This window comes from Pelecanus crispus, chromosome 4, assembly GCF_030463565.1.
Source record: "Pelecanus crispus isolate bPelCri1 chromosome 4, bPelCri1.pri, whole genome shotgun sequence".
Taxonomy (NCBI): Eukaryota; Metazoa; Chordata; class Aves; order Pelecaniformes; family Pelecanidae; genus Pelecanus; species Pelecanus crispus.
In genome coordinates this window covers 85,956,844-85,973,151 of record NC_134646.1, presented here as the reverse complement: position 1 = coordinate 85,973,151, position 16,308 = coordinate 85,956,844, and the positions used below count along the sequence as shown (strand labels likewise).

The 16,308-nt window shown below is 46.2% G+C and overlaps 1 protein-coding gene across 4 annotated transcripts in view; it reads right to left on the bottom strand.

The window, feature by feature from the left end:
- EXOC6B (exocyst complex component 6B) overlaps positions 1–16,308 on the bottom strand; it is a 312,903-nt gene that overhangs the window by 241,561 nt on the left and 55,034 nt on the right. For all 4 annotated transcript variants that reach the window (XM_075709031.1, XM_075709030.1, XM_075709033.1 and 1 more), the window contains exons 3-6: positions 11,148–11,195; positions 8,646–8,736; positions 8,501–8,546; positions 3,594–3,798 (exon numbers count right to left, since the gene is read on the bottom strand). In XM_075709031.1, coding sequence (XP_075565146.1) covers positions 3,594–3,798; positions 8,501–8,546; positions 8,646–8,736; positions 11,148–11,195 — 390 coding nt within the window. The remainder of the gene's footprint in view (positions 1–3,593; positions 3,799–8,500; positions 8,547–8,645; positions 8,737–11,147; positions 11,196–16,308) is intronic.

Here is a 16,308-nt window from a genome sequence, read left to right as displayed (position 1 = left end):
AGCGATGCAAGAAGCGATACTGGTAATTCTGGCAGTGGGAATCCTGCCCTTCGCTTTCGGCAAAACGACGTGAAGTGACCCCACGCAACAGGAGGCTCCGAAAGCTTCAGCCCCCCATCGCTTCTGTTGGTGAAGCGGCCCGTGATACTTTTTGCAGGAATAAACCTAACGCGTTGCTCAGATTCCAGCATCGCTTCCAGCTCGGCTTTTGCAACTGGATGTGACAAGTTGACTTTCTTCCCCAAGCCACTGTGCGGGACCGGTACGCCTTTACTGCTGGAAAGCCATCGAGCCCGACCCTGGAGATAACTCTGTTCCCACAAAGGGTGAAGGAAACCCCTTCTAGAGTCTGCACCTTCCTCTCATAAAACAGCATAAACCTGGGGTCTGGGGGAGACTGAAGATGTATACTTCACTCTATCATCTGTAGGCAAACCAAAAGCACCTAAACATTAGCCTCTTGGTGCATCTTGTTCTGACGCTCCCGTGCAACGACCCAATGAGCATCTATGTGGAAGGCAAAAAAAAGAAATAAAAATCTTTTCCACTTGAGTATTTTTCTGTTGGATACACTGAAATGCTGAAGCTCTGATGCACTCATAACAGAGATGCTAGCGGCGTCAACAGGCAAAAGAAAAAAATTTACCACAACCCAGACCCCAATTTAGAAATCCTAAAGGTCCAAAATGGCTGGAACTGAGCAGAAGGTGGTAAATGAAGAAGAACTTCAGTAAGTGTGTAAGGTGGAAAAATACGGAAAGGAGAAGGAACAGAGTGCTTGGCTCAGGCCAAAGCAGGGACCATAGCACTGGCTGAGGAGAGGCCATCTGGAGCTGAAGAACAAATAATGAACTTAAGAGAAGCTCAAAACATTAGCAGTTGAAATAAACACTGAGGGACAAAAGGTGAAGGGTAGAGAAAGAGTCTAATGAACAGAGAGGAAAAAGAAGTGAGAGTTCTTACGGGAAGAAAGAAACACTCTTTGGAGGTTTCCTTCAGACGCACGGCTGCTTGCTGGCTCACAGCAGGAGCTTAGATAATCCAGTATTGCAAAATCAAACGCCAAACTTCATGAACGGAGGATGAGAACAGGGTGAGTAAATACAGTTCTTCCCCCCAGGTCCTCTCCCAGCTTCTCACCGTTGTCAGATCAGGCACTTCTTGAGCCCAAAACGGGCTGTTCAGTCAGCAACCCACGGGGAACCCGGTAAAGCCACTTGGCCAGTTTGTCCTTGAAGATGTGGAGAATTGTGCACAAGGAGCTCCACAGGTTTATCACCCACAGAATGAAGAACTGACCTTTTCCCCCCCTTCTTTCAAGCATGGCCCCTGCTGGTTTCACTCTCTGGGCCCCAGTTCTTGTCTTGTGTTCAAAAAATAGGCAGAGGTGGCACCTGGGGACATGGTTTAGTGGGCATGGGGGTGTTGGGTCGATGGACTGATGATCTTAGAGATCCTTTCCAACCTTAGTGATTCCTAGCTTTACTTTCATTAAAAAATAATCCAGCCACCAAGCCAGGAAACATGAAATTCTTACTCTCCCTTTAATTGGTTTAGTGGTGGAGTTGGCAGTGTCAGGTTAATGGTTGGACTGGATGATCTTAAAGGTCTTTTCCAACCTAAACGATTCTGTGATTCTTTGGGTAGGGCAGGAGCAGCCAGTCCCTCCCAACCCCCCAGTGCCTCTCCTAATTATGCAGGTAGCAAACACTGCAAGGAGGAGGAAGGGTCAGAAGTGGTGAGCAAAACACCAGGAGAGTGCCCATAGCAGAAAAATAGATGCCAGCATGAGCTACTGCAACTTTTTTAGCTTTGCTGTAAAAAGACAGATTTCTTTCAAGCAAGAGATGGAGAATTAGCAGAGCTCCAGGCAGGGTGTGAGCTCTCCCCAGGAGCAGAAGGGAGGGTCGTCGAGAACGGGAGGGAGTGCACCGCGGATTTGAAAGGGATGGAAAGCACAGCACTACAAAAATACCTCTAGTCAAAAGAGAGCAAAGGAAGCTATTTGAAATTATGGGGAATTTCTCAAAATCGGCCCGCCTAAGCAGCCAAGGACATGTGGTGGACGCGCACATCTTCCCCCCCAGGCTCTCACCACCCGTCAAAGCAATCAGCCACGGTGCCAGGAGGTTTAAATAACCCTCCCAGCATCGTGACGACAAAACTGGAAACTACAAGAAGAGGAGTGAACATCTGCAGCCTCTTATATCTCTATAATTGGTAAATATCCTTAATAGGATATAAAGAAGTTATTTATTTATTTGAAGTAGCATATTCACTGCATTCATTGGGCACCGAAAGACAAATGAAACTCCTGTTCCTTTCCAGCCACATGAACCAAGGAAGAATCTCTTAAAAAGTTTGGCTGCCGTAACGAACAAAACATTTTTTGTAAATAACTACTGTTCTAGAAACTCCTGTATCGGGTAAATTCAGCACAGTAACACCTGTAGCCTTCCCAGACATCACCACCGTGCACATCTGGCTCCACAACAGGATGCGCAGGTCACAGCGTGTTTTCTGCAGATTCAGAAGGACCTGTTTGGTTCAATGCACCAACAAAAGAGTGTGCCGAGCTCTCAGACACAGCATGGCATCTCTCCATAGCTCCATTACACAATACAAGGCTTGGTTTGTTTTCCCAGAGTACTAGGAAAGAGGTCGAGAAGACAGTAAGGCAGCGGATATGCTGTAAATTAAATCAGTTAATAGAAATCCTCCAGCTAGACCATTTTACAGAAAGGGTGGTTTTTATGAGACAGAAAATCGAACTTGCCTGTACCTCTACCCATAAATACAAGAGCACAATTTTATCATCTTGTGAAAAATTATAGCAAGAGTCCTTCCCATAAATCAACAAGTCCATCGATCACTATATCATTACTAGTGGATTTGAATTTCATCAAAGTAGCAAAGTTCTTTTTAAGAGCCACTGTGAGCAATGCTCCCTGGCTGTAATCAGAAAAGACTGTATTGAAATTCAAAACTATAATATTCATGAAGAGTAGGGAAAAGGCAATTCCGTTTTAATACACGCACGGGGATGCTCAATTAATCAGGTTCATCTTTTACAGACATCAACTGCTAGGCAAATGCAAGCAAGCCGCAATGAAAGTTTACCCAGTATTTGAAAAGCAGTTTAAGATGCAAAAAATATTAAGTTGCAGTCAGTGCATGAACTTCTATTGCTTTATCTCAAACCTGGGAAATCAACACTGGTGTCTCCAGGTCTTCCAGTTGCCAACAGCAGCATAAATGCCCCTGTCCTCCTAAGCGGAAAATATGAGTTGCACACGCCAGCTGCACCTCCCAGGCTCTGGGTAGCAAGAGCCTAGGGCAAAATACAGGCGGGAGAAGATGACGACAAAAATGGCCCATGGCTTTTCAACGGTATAAAAATCAGGAGATAACCTCTAGCAGCAACCACAGAATGAAGAATCGTTGTCCACCTAGTAACAACATTACTTCAATATTTAAAACTAAGTTTACTGCCTTTGGATTGGAGAAGTAGGACTTTGTTCAAGATGACTGTGAACCACCCTCCTCTTCCAAAAAAAAGCCTCTGCCATGTGTGCACACAGAACAAGTCCTACCTGTTTCATTGCCGTCTCTCCAATCTTGTCGGAGTGCTTACGGATGCTCTCCAGGAAATCCTTGAGGTCTGACATGGAAACTTCTTTGATCTCTTCACGCAGCTTTGGAATATTATCCACCATGATCTTGCAGAAGCGGTAGTGGCTCACTTGGGGCAGGTACGTGTGCTCAAGGTGCTCCAGGGTCTTGAGAGCAGGGTAGTGTCTGGGGAAAGCAAGGCAGGCAGATGTGGAAAGAAGAATGGCTATTTCCACCCCACTTCCCCTCCGAAATGTGTGTTAACTGTAAAGAATTTAATATACCGAAGAACTCCGCTCTGCTCAAAGGAACATAGACCTTAGCATCCAGGTCACCACAAAAGCATCATTTTTCTTTTGAAACAGAGCAGAAGAGAAACACAAAGGTGAGGAGCGGCTCTTACTCAGAGCTCTGATGCGCAGACAAGGACCACCTGGGTCACGAGTGACCAGCAGCAGCCGAGCCCAGCAGCAGCTCTCACCCACGGTAAAGCCGTTTGAGGCACCAGATCACAGAGCGAAGGAGAAGTTGGCAACCACGCGTAGCACCGTTAGGTTACGCGAGAAAAAGCTCAGCCTCACGCACGCAGAGGAGCACAGAGGCATCGCGGCTCATGGGGGAAGCCCAGAAAGACCCTGCAACTGGTGTCCCCAGGAGAGCCATCAGCCCCGTGGATGGAGGTGATGCCCAGCAAGGTGAGCGGATCTCCGGAGCACCGCATACACCAAGGGGGCTGTGTCAGGTACGGGGCACCTTACGGGATACAGCGTTTGGGGATTGCATTTCCAAGCCTTTTCCTGGGTGAAGGGCTCTCTATCCTGGGTGCGCGTGCATCACCTTCATCCCAACGAGCCAGGCAGGGCGATGCTGTCCATGTTTGCGAGCGCAGAGCATTTCTGCCTGTCGATCTGTGCGTGTGCAACGTGCGGGTTGTATACGTCCTGCCGGGAGCACACGCTCAGCCTTGCTCCTGCTCGGACCCGGGGCTACAGCAGCCTTGTCTCTGTCGTGCTGCCTGATTCAGCAAGCCCCAAGCCCCAAGTGAGGTGCCATAAGACAGAAGCGTGGAGATGGGAGTACACCATAACATACCACAGACCTATAAACTAGTGTCTAACACGTGTTAATATCCAGTATCTGCTACTGGCACAGGTGCTTGTTATTCTGTTGTAAAGATCCTGGACATGAGAGCTCTCCGACTTTTTTCCCTGTGTGTACCAGGAGTCAGATCCCACCTTTCTCCCAGCTGTTCAAATGCTGCTAAGCACCGTTAAAAACACTTTCCATTCAAACTCCTTTTTATTTAGAGGTGAAAACCTGGATAAAAAAAACCCAGATTAGGGGTCTAACGGATACATTTTCTACAAAGCCCCTGCCTCTCCAGCAACTACTGTTGTACCACTGGGGTATGTGGCCTTTGCAACGTTGAAAATAATTTATTTCCCCACTCGATAAGAAATATACCTTCTAAATTTAAGAATGCAATCCCAATCTTTCTTCCCCTATGCACAATGCATGCCTTTATATTTTGGTCATGCCCAATGGCCTTAGGGAAGGTACCATAAATTTTATCCTACCTTTCTGCATAAAAGCAACCTTCATAGCCTGACAGAAGATGCTAAATGGGAAATTATTCTAAGCAAATCATTTTTCTCAAACGCCCTCCCTCTTCTCCCTTCGGGAAGCGGGAGTCCGTAGGATTTGCCTTTTCACTGGAATTCAGGGGCCCTCCTGAATGGCAATGTAAAATGCAAGACCGTCCTCCTCCCGGTCTGACCACAGATCTGGTCAAAGGTTTTAAAAAAAAAAAAAAAAAAAACAAACAAAAAAAACCAAAACAAACAAAAAAAAAAAACCAAGTTATCAGGCAACCACCTAGGAAGCATTAGCAGGGTCTATAAAAACATATATCAGACTAACACCAGGTCACAGTCACCTCTTGGGTGAATTAAGGCAACTTTAGCTGGCTATACCCATGGTTAGTCCTGGCCACAAGCACCTGCCACTTACATCTCCAGTTTTTGGGGGAGAAAAAGTGTTTACTCATAAGAAACGTATTAGCACCACTGAAGAAAAAAAAAAAAACAACCCGACACTCATATCCCCATTCAAAATAATCCTTGCCTGAACTTCAGGCAGGTCCACAGGGGAGTTATTTTAACCAGAAGTGGCCTGTCCTGTTCCCAACACCAGAAGTCAAACGGATTAATCCCCTAGCTCGGCCGGTATTTACACCACGGTAAGGTATGAAAAACTATTTGCAATAAAATGCAAACCTCTCTGGAGAGAGACTTAGGAGTGCACAGAAAGCCAGAAATTAAACTAGAGGAATAAACACACATTGGGGGGGGGTGTTACATTTTAGGGCATTGTTTGTTGAACTAGAAGAAGCAAAAAGGTGGCGGGGGGGGGGGACAGCATGCGGTCACCGATGGGGTCCCCGCGGCCTGCTGAAAACAGAGTCTGAAACACGTGCGGGCAGAGGAAAGCTCAACAGTGTTCTCGTGAGAGATGCGTGGAGGCCAGCGATTCCTGCGGCTGAAGCATCAGAGAGAGAGAATCAGAGAATCGTTTAGGTTGGAAAAGACCTTTACGATCGAGTCCAACCATAAACCCAACATTACCGGGTCCACCCCTAACCCATGTCCCTGCGCGCCACATCTGCACGTCTTTTGATCACCTCCAGGGATGGGGACTCAACCGCTTCCCCGCGCAGCCTGGTCCAGCGCTCGACAACCCTGAAGCATTGCAGCCCTCACGCCAATGCCTGTTGCCAGCCACCCAGAGGGGCCACACTCCTGGCCAGCTCTGCACCCCCGGGGCCACCGCACCGGCGAAACGGGAGCGCTTGCCGAGTGGGGAAGCAGCGTTGTGATAAAACAGAGCCAGAGCTGGCTTTTGGGTTGGGTTTTGTTTTGGGTTTTTTTGTCTGGAAATACCCAGGCCCTGCACAGGTGGATAAAGCTCTACAGAGGTTTCTCAGCTACAAGCAGGATGAAGCATTCTCATTTCATGGATAGGACAAGTGACCCAGGGGTAAAAAAAAAAAAAAGACGGATCCCTCTGGAGCCCTGCAGAACCAGCAGGGATCTCCAAAGGCTGTTTCTCATCACTTTCCAAGAAGCAGCCACATGTGTCCCACCCGTTGGAGAAAACCTCTTTCCGTCCCTTCCTTAAATTCTGGACAAGAGCTGATGAAACGTTTCTCTCCATTTCTTCTCTCTGCTGGTTGCACAGTCACTCCTCCGCGTTTGGACCATGAGTTCCCCATCTCCAGCTCCAGTTAACGGCCACAGATTCTGCATTTGGTAAATGGCCGCATTCGGTTTATAAACACAACGCAGCAAACAGCGCATAACTCATTTTGTCCACCTTGGGAGAGTTGAGTTTATTCACCCAGAATGCAAAACCTATTACTCCTCTGAGACTGCGTACCCAAACCCCGATACTCCTGCTAGTAACCAACCCCCTTGCTGGCTATCATGAAATCATATATGTGAGACCTGGTGCAGACACAAGAACATTTAATATGTTGTGCTGCATTTGGTGAATGAAGCCATCAAATCCAGACAAAGAAAGGAGGAGGGGGAAAAAAAAAAAAAAAGCCAAGGGTTCAGATTTTCCTTAAATCTGGCTTTCAACTTCTATTTGTTTCAAAATGAACCGATCCAAGGGTTGGGGGCAGGAAAAGACACAATTCTTAGAAGCAGACCCTGGAAACACTATCCAGAGCGAGGGAATCGAGCAGCATGTGGATTCCCTTCAAAAGTTCACAGCGCTGTGATCAGCTCCAGCTCCCCACCCCACATCTGTCAACGGAGAAGCCCCTCGCTGTTCCTTTAAACAGACAAACTACACGCTGCCCTATTCTGCACTGAGCCATCCTGAGAAAGAGAGCGAGCTCTGTGAACAGCTAAATAAGCTCCCTATAACTCCTCCGGCCAGCCCAACGTTCAGGAAGAATGCGTTATCTGTTTACCCAAGGGTCCTGGGTCCAAGGACCACAGAGATCAGCAGAGGCAGGAGGGGAAGTGTCAAAATACGCCCAGCCAATTAGTTATTGCCTTGTTCAAAACATCTGGTTTCTTCTGTATTGTTTCTGTGATGGATGGCAGGCACAAACCAGGCATCGGATCCGATTGCTCTCCCTGCGCGGCATTCAGCCGGAGCCTGCCGTGTTTTCAGCTGACCTCCTTCCAGCAGCTGCTCTTTGCCCAATTTGCCACCCCTAGGGCTACACCGCGCCTCCAAAGTCCCATGCTGCTTAAACAAACCATCCCCCAGGATCCCAGCCCTGCAAATATCCCGGGCTGTGGTTTAATCCTTCAGCATCGCAACAGATGCAGGGTGGGAAAAATCCTAGATTTCCAGCTCATGATTTCCGAGCCACAAATCCTTGCAGTTCAGCTCGCTCTTCTGAATAATTATTTCTACCGCAAAATAAGCCGTATGCCTTCTCACCAACTTCTACCATCCTGCACGTTTCTCAGGTGTTTGGCTTCCATTCACATTCATCAGATTCTCTCAGATTACATCAGGTTTTGTATTATGACATTCACAGAATGAAATTTAGTTAATAACGCATAAGTACCAAGTCATGCATTGATTGCATGCATCACAACAGCGAGCTTCCATGAAAACAAGCGAACATCCACCCTAATTAAAAATCTTAACACAAAACAAAATTAGAGCCCGCCGCAGTCCTGGTTCCAAGCTATACGGCACGAGGCTGAGCAGGACCGTGAAGACCCCAGCCAGAAATCAGGTAAGTTAACTTGGAAAGGCTGATTTTGAAGTCTTAAGTTTTGAGAACCTCTTTAATTTATCCAGCACCAAACGGGTGCTTTTCAACTCTTCCCATACAAACACCAGGCTATACAAAATTTACCTTTTCGATTTCATTTGCTCTCGCAGTTTGCTGTACATTTCCAGGACTGGAAAGAGAAGGAAAACACACAGGCATTGAGACACAAGCACAAAGAGACAGGAATTAAAATAAACAGTTATACAAAGAGCAATTTCAGATTCCTCACCAGGAAGACACAGTGTTAGTTTATCAACCGTCGCCGAAATATTTCTCTGTTGTAATCGGCATTGCTTCAGCTCTTCCATTGCTATTATCAGCTTTGGAAAGGAAAAAAAAAAAGTTTCACTAAGAACAGTATAAACAAGAGTAGAGAGGACATAAACTGCTTTGCACTTGTCACGACCACCCAAACAGCAGGTTGACAACAAAGCCTACTCTGATAACCGGAGAGCTCAGCGAGCGCTGCAGAGCGTTGCTGCAACAGGGAGGACAGGCAGCTCCGGGTTGTTTAATCGAGTAGCAGAAGCATTCCCTAGCCTAATTCCAAGTAAGCAAGCAGCAAAACCAAAGCCATCAAAATACCAGCCTTGTAGGACGTTCCGTGAATTCCAAAAATGATTTCCCCTTCCCATTTTACTCATCTCTTCCCTACTCCCTCTCCAAGCTTCTCTTTTTCTAGTTCTTCTCAGAGACAGGATGTGGCTGCTCGCTCCCAGGGGGATTCTTACCATCACAAACTAACAAGGATTTTTAAATGCTCGGTCTCCAACAGAAAAACCTGCGCATCTGGACAAGGGCAAAACAAGGATCGGCCAGTGCATACAAAGGAAAAGTCTTTAGTTTCTTTTTTTCAAAGGGTCAGGTCATGGATTTGTCCTCTAGAGTACCAACTTATCTCCACAGTACCAGACTGAGATTGCAAAGTCCTTTTGAAATCCCAGGCTCCTGTACTCTTGGAGGCGAATCTTCCATTCAAGGTAACGCAGAGGTATGTTTATTTGATTCAGGAGAGAAGCTGCATCATCAGATCCCCAAAGGGCATTTTTATCTTTAATCTTCATTAGAATAATTGGTCTGATGCAGTCCAACATGGGGATTTTCTTGTTTGTTTTTCAAATACAACGCAGCTGACTGAAATAGTAATGCCTGCATGTACTCCGAGCAAAATGAAGTCTGGGTGTCTGGGAGGGCAGTTAAGAAAGAAAATAGAAAAAGCTGCAAAGAGTAGAATCATAGAATGAATCACGGAATGCTTTGGGTTGGAAGGGCCCTTTAGAGCCCACCCAGCCCAGCCCCTGCAGTGCCAGGGACAGCTTTAACCAGAGCAGGGTGCTCAGAGCCCCGGCCAACCTGGCCTGGGATGTTCCCAGGGATGGGGCCTCCACCGCCTCTCTGGGCAACCTCTGCCAGTGCTTCACCACCTGCATTGTAGATTTATACAGAATATGGGTAGAGCAATGCAATTCATCAGGAGGAAAGAAAAAGAGGGCAGAAGGACCGTGCCTGGGAGTTCTCACACATCTCCATCTTAGGCATTTGCAAAACTTGAAGCATCAGTGCTTTCATGCGTACTCAGCTCTGAAGTCCCCCCAGTCTGTTAACATTCACTTATGATGAAGGGGCAGAAGAATGAATGTGGTCAGAGGCACATCGCGTCCAAGACATGCTCCATCACTTCCTTTTCTCCATGCCTTGATGCCTCTACCCATGCAGTTCAAAAATCACCCTGACTTTAATTGCTGCTGTTCTGCACTATGAAGCAGGAGCCAGACTCTCCAGCTCATTCATAGAATCACAGAATGGTTTGGGTTGGAAGGGACCTTCAAAGATCATCTAGTCCAATAGTCCAACCCTGCTACCATGGGCAGGGACACCTTCCACCAGACCAGGTGGCTCAGAGCCCCATCCAACCTGGCCTTGAACACTTCCAGGGATGGGGCATCCACGGCTTCTCTGGGCAACCCGGTCCAGTGTCTCACCATGCCCATCATAAAAAATGTCTTCCTTATGTCCAATCTAAAGCTACCCTCTTTCAGTTTAAAACCACTGCTCTTTGTCCTGTCCCTACAGGCCCTACTAAAACATCTGTCCCCATCTTTCTTACAGGCCCCTCTCAGCACTGCCAGGCCGCACTCAGGCCTCCCCGCAGCCCCCTCCTCTCCAGGCTGAGCACCCCCAGCCCCCCCAGCCTGGCCCCGCAGCAGAGGGGCTCCGGCCCTCGGGGCATTTCTGTGGCCTCCCCTGGCCCCGCTCCAGCAGCTCCATGTCCTTGTGCTGAGGGCCCAGAGCTGGGCGCAGGGCTGCAGGGGGGGTCTGCCCAGAGCGGGGCAGAGGGGCAGAATCCCCTCCCTCGCCCCGCTGCCGGCCACACTGCAGTAGTGCTACGAACGACCCCATTCACACCACTCGGGGCTGCAGGAGCAAGCCCACAACTTGATGATCGTTGCTTCAAGTCCCTCCTGCTTCCCAGGCTTTGCCATCCACTACCTTTCCATCCACAAGCAGTAAAAAACAAAAATGACTTCCCAACGCTCTCGCACAACTCATCTTTCACGCAGAAAAGCAAAATACAGGAAAGAGAATCAAGGTAAGCTTTAATACCAATGCTGTGTACATCATCAGTTAACGCTGAGCAGTTACTGACTTGCGGTGTAACTTCCCACTAGCGAGCACAGCCAAATAGTAGAAAAGCTAAAAACCAGAATGAATGAATGAATGTATCACCTACTTCTTTTCCTTCATTCTGCAGCTTTCGGTTGGTGTCCGTCACTTGATTCTGCAGGGATATTGGGGGGGGAAAAAAAAAGACAAAGCACATCTACATGTAAATCAGGGCAATGTTTTTGACAAAAAAGAAATTGTACATAAACACCATCACTTTTCAACACAATCTTCTCTTGCATGGCATAAAAGTGTTTGTTAGCTGATGGAATAGTCATCGCCGTTCTGGCACACGGGATGCCAACAGCCACACAGCAAATAGCAAGGATTTTCTTCCCTGCTACTAGAAAAAAGTAAAAGGCAACGGGAGTTAATACTGTTGCATGGCAGCCTCAAAATGCTGCAGTCTTAATGGATCAAATTTTGTAGCAGATGCCCACGTGGGTTCTCATCTTAAAAGCTATTTTACCCGAGTGGTAGAGGAATTAAGTTCCCCCCCCCCAACACCAAGTAGGTTACAATTAGGTTTTAACTCCTTAATATCACAGCAAGAAAAGAACTCTTCAACATGGGCTTTACCTATAAAGTTCAAATATTTTCTTTTAGATCTTCAGATGCATCTCCCACTGGATCCTGCCTCCTGGCTGGTATAAAAAGGTATTTTTATATACCTGATATAAAAAAAGGTATGTATTTTCTTCACTAAACCATCTGTCTGTATTAGCCTATCAAGCTGGGGCTCACAGATCAAAAATTTCCCACTTTGCAAACTTGCAGGTTCCCTGGACTAGCAAGATCACAGCGGTTCAGCCCTTTACGGCTCTAGGCACCAGTTTGACTCAGTAAAGACACATCTGAGAACAAAGCTAATTTTTAGACTCGTCAGAATAGAAAATAAGCACCTTACACATTATTTAGACAACAAGTAGAAAGATGACTTTGGGAATTCTCCTGAATACCCATTCAAGTTCAGACAGGAGAAGGTTTGTAAATAGAGATACCATCTTCTACAGACTAGCTGGGATAGCTGAAAAAAATTAAACACACTTTCAAGTAAACATGCCCAACCTCAGATCTTTAGCAAAAGCAGCCAATTATAAAGATAAATACCAGCAGAGGAGGACTGCTCAGAGTTCAGGTGCCTCACGTCAGTCTGAGACTAACATGCCATAAAACTACTTTTTTTCTGTAGAATACTCTTTTCACTGCTATTAAAGTTGTAAATATTCGTTTCCAGGCTCATCTCTGTAAGATGTCTCAGAGGTTTCTAGTTTTACTCAGCCCTACTGTACAGTGGAAGCTGCTGCTGGATTTCAGCCGGCATCATCAAATTTTATGAAGTAGTTCCTGTGTGCTTTCAGTTCTGTTCATTCTATAGGCAAAATTAGTAACAGAGCTTGGACAACAGCATGAGCTGCAACACGGAGCTCTCAAAGTATATTCAGGAGCGTAAGATCACACAAACCAACTTAAGAGCTTTGTTTCCTGACACTTTTCAACAATTGCAGAAATGAGCTGAATTTTTAATGACTTTATCACTAGTGAAGGAATGTCATTTGATGCTCTCCAATTAGCCAACAGAACGTGGATGGTGCACGGAGCAGCAGCAATAGCAAGGCAGGACAAGCCTCAAAGGTGGATTCAGAAGGTAACAGCCACCTCTTTCCTTCTTGAGCGCACCACGAGGCAACCAGTTCAGACAGGAGGGGAGTTTTGTATTAATGTATACAAAATTGATTCAGGATCCAATTTTTTCCTGCTGATTCTTGAAAGATACTGGGCAGCGACGACTTCCCAGACTGGTCCAAATTTCAACAGGAGGTCTCGCACTGAGAGGTCGGTGTTGCTTCAACGAGCAGAGCCATCCAGCCTCACAGGCTTCCTTTTGTTTTAACACTGGCCACGCTGGTTTTTGAGCTTCCCGTGTTGTAAGAAGAGGAGTCATCCCATGATCTCCCTGCACACAATTTCTCTACAGCATCTGCATCATATTGCTCCCCCTTCTGCAGTAGCTGCAGCTCTCCTGGCCGCTTGCCCTGTGCAAAAACTGCTCATTTCCTTTATGATGTATTGAGATTTTACGAGCAGGAGCACAGCATCTCTTCCGAAGATTATTTTATTTGCTTATATCCTGAAAATCCCACCAGGAAAAAGAAATCCATGTAGGGTAATTTAAAACTGCTCCTAAAATAATGCCAAGGCTGTACTAGCCTTCTATTAAAATTACATTATCAATCCCAGCTAAAGCAAAAAGCAAGAGTCTATTCTGCCCTTGCACACTAAGAGTTTTCAGCGGGCAGGGGGTTGTGTTTTGTTTTGTTCTTAAGGTCTACATCCATACCTTGAAAAAAAAATAGGTTGTTATTTATACAGCCTCTCTGTAGACACGTTGAAGCTTTTCAGATGAGGAGATTTTATAATCTAAGACAGACGCACAGCAAGGGGGGACAGACAACAGGTGGGCGCATGTGAAGAATGAGACAACGGGATCACAGAAGGGGCTTATGGGATGCTCAAGTCATTAGTTCATTCATCTCTATAGGGAACATGTGGTACGGAGCAGAGCTGTTGGTTTGGGGTTTTTAAATATCGCTCTGCTATCGTTTAGAGAGTTGTCAGAGCGATGAGAGAGAGGAGCAAAGGGCGCTGGAGAGGAATCCTGGGAATGGACCCGAAGGGCACCGCTGTGACCCCGCGCAGCTGTGCTGACTCCATCCCTCCGTCCAACACCCACCCACCGCCGATCTCCACCCTCCCTAAGACAGGGAAGGTGACTGCGGAGTGATCCTTCCAGTCAGCAACTTGGGAACTTCCCAATCTGGAGGGTGCACCCAAAGACCGGGTTCGTTATCCGCCACTGCAGCCCTTTATCTGGCCCCTATGGGAATCCGCTGTACGGCCGCTGTGCTTCTAGGTCATCGCCGCAGCCTCGGGCAGCGAGATCCCCACCTCTGTTTTGCACGGGGGAAGGCGAGCTCCCCTTCGCTCCAAGCCAGTTGCCTGAGCTTAATTAGACCTGCTTTAATCTGAATGCACCAAGCAATAAAAATTGCTTCCTATTCATTTTCTCCCCCCGCCCCTCATAACTTCTTAGATCTTACGACTGCGCGCGGTATTACCGCGCGCGGGGGAAGAGAAAATTAGAATTGCAGATGTCTTTTCAGAGAAAAGCCTTTTTATTAGTTGCCATTCAACAGTGGCAGGTATGAAGTGCTAAACTTGGGCAGAGATAACCAGCCACATAAAACAGGGCAATAAATGACTCAACAGTAGCTCTTCAAAAATGCACCCGGTGATCACAGTGCATCAAACTGAAGAACAGTCAGTGCCACGCTGTTACTAAGAAAGCAAGCATCGCACCAGTATGCATGAACAAAATCCTACAACACACCTGAAATAACCCTTCTAAACTGAAGAACAGTCAGTGCCACGCTGTTACTAAGAAAGCAAGCATCGCACGAGTATGCATGAACAAAATCCTACAACACACCTGAAATAACCCTTCTACGCCATTTCACCGGTGACCGATTGCCTGCCTCAGCTTAGAAGCCACGCTTATCACCAAAAAAAACCCAAACTCCATCAACTGGAAGAACTTCAGAGTCAGAAAGTAGAAGTGGCAAGATGCCCAGAAAGCATGACTCTTCAGGATGGATTGGGGCTACCTACCTTTACAGAGGACAAGACCAGAGAAGAACATTCCTACAACCTCCAACTTGTAGAAGACTGCTGCAAAAACAAGAAGGAATAATCTCTCTTTTGTGCCTGACAGGTCAAAAAGTAGTAGACCTAAAACAAAAAAAGACTTTTCAATGACGTAACCTGAGCTTCCTAGAGAAGGAAGGACAGCAGTACCTGAGGGAGGGCTAAGGTTAGAAGAGATTAGATAAAAATCCATCGGGAATGGCACGGCTGAAGCAGAACCTGCTTCAGAGACAAAAGATAGACTAGGCGATTCCTTGAGGTTGCCACCAGCCCTGCGACTCTGTGATCCTTTCCCCTTCACACCTCGAGTCGTGTTTTCCAAGTTGAACCATGCTAATATATAATCTATCTTTGACCTTTTAATTTCTGCTGGAAGCTTTACGAGATGGAACAGCCGGACTGGTACATGGTTTCCAAGACCCAGTAGTACCGTGCATTTATAAGGTTTGAGAACAGGTCAACGTTACACCGCTCACTTCCTAATGAGGATGAACATTTGTGGGATGGTTTAAGATGTATAACAAAAAAAAGGCAACAAGATTTTCCTCTGAAACCACGTAAGAAGCTAAAAGTAAAGAGAATGGCCATAGTGAAGCTATATAGTTATAAAAAAGAAGCCGCAAATGCAGAAAAAAGTTTTGGTTTAAAAAAAGTCATGGTTTAAATATCATCCAAATTAAGGAGATGCCTTTTTGAAAATGTATCCCACGTATTTTCAATTAACTTTTTTATCCATATATAGATTATTAATCAGTGACCCAGCATCTCTTGAAAACACCACAATGTTACCTAGTGCAGAAGTTCATTGCAGAGGAGCTCCTCTGCCACTTGAGAATATAAAGTTCCCACTTCAGCGCTAGCCCTTCACAGGGCATAAAAGCAGGACAGAAAGTTTAGCGATACAGTCACGACCATGTTTTAAGTTGACTTGGGGCCACCTAAAATACAGCATTATAGGACAGAGGGAAGAGGGCAGCTGTGTTACACATGAATGGGGGAAGATAATACATCCAGCTCGTATTTAGCGTGTGCACTTAAAACAATGAACGCTGATATTTCTGCAAGCATGATGTTATACAAAATACCCCAGAGCTAAAAGCACACGAGTGAAGATACATACTAGAGATGCAATACAGAAGGCATTTATTTTATTGCTGGTTGCACGTATGTTCAAAGACCAGCGCTACTGAGACAAAGACCAAGATCAAACAGAGAATGAATAGCTGGAACAAAACACACTCTCACCACTGGACCCACGGATGATTCCCTGGGGAAACCCTTACAAAGAGGGCTCAGTATTTCTTAAATAAGTTTCTGTGTATATTTTTCCCATGTGCCGTTTTATAGATCGCATAGTAATGGAAATCAAGAGAGATCCTGAGGGTAGAGAGATGGACTTCACAGTGTGCCACCAACAAAGTAGCTGTTTGTAGAATGGGAAACAGCAACAAGCCTTTGCAAACAAACAATGTGGAATTCTTGGCTAGAAACAATAGCATTAAAAAAAAAAAAAAAAAGAGAGA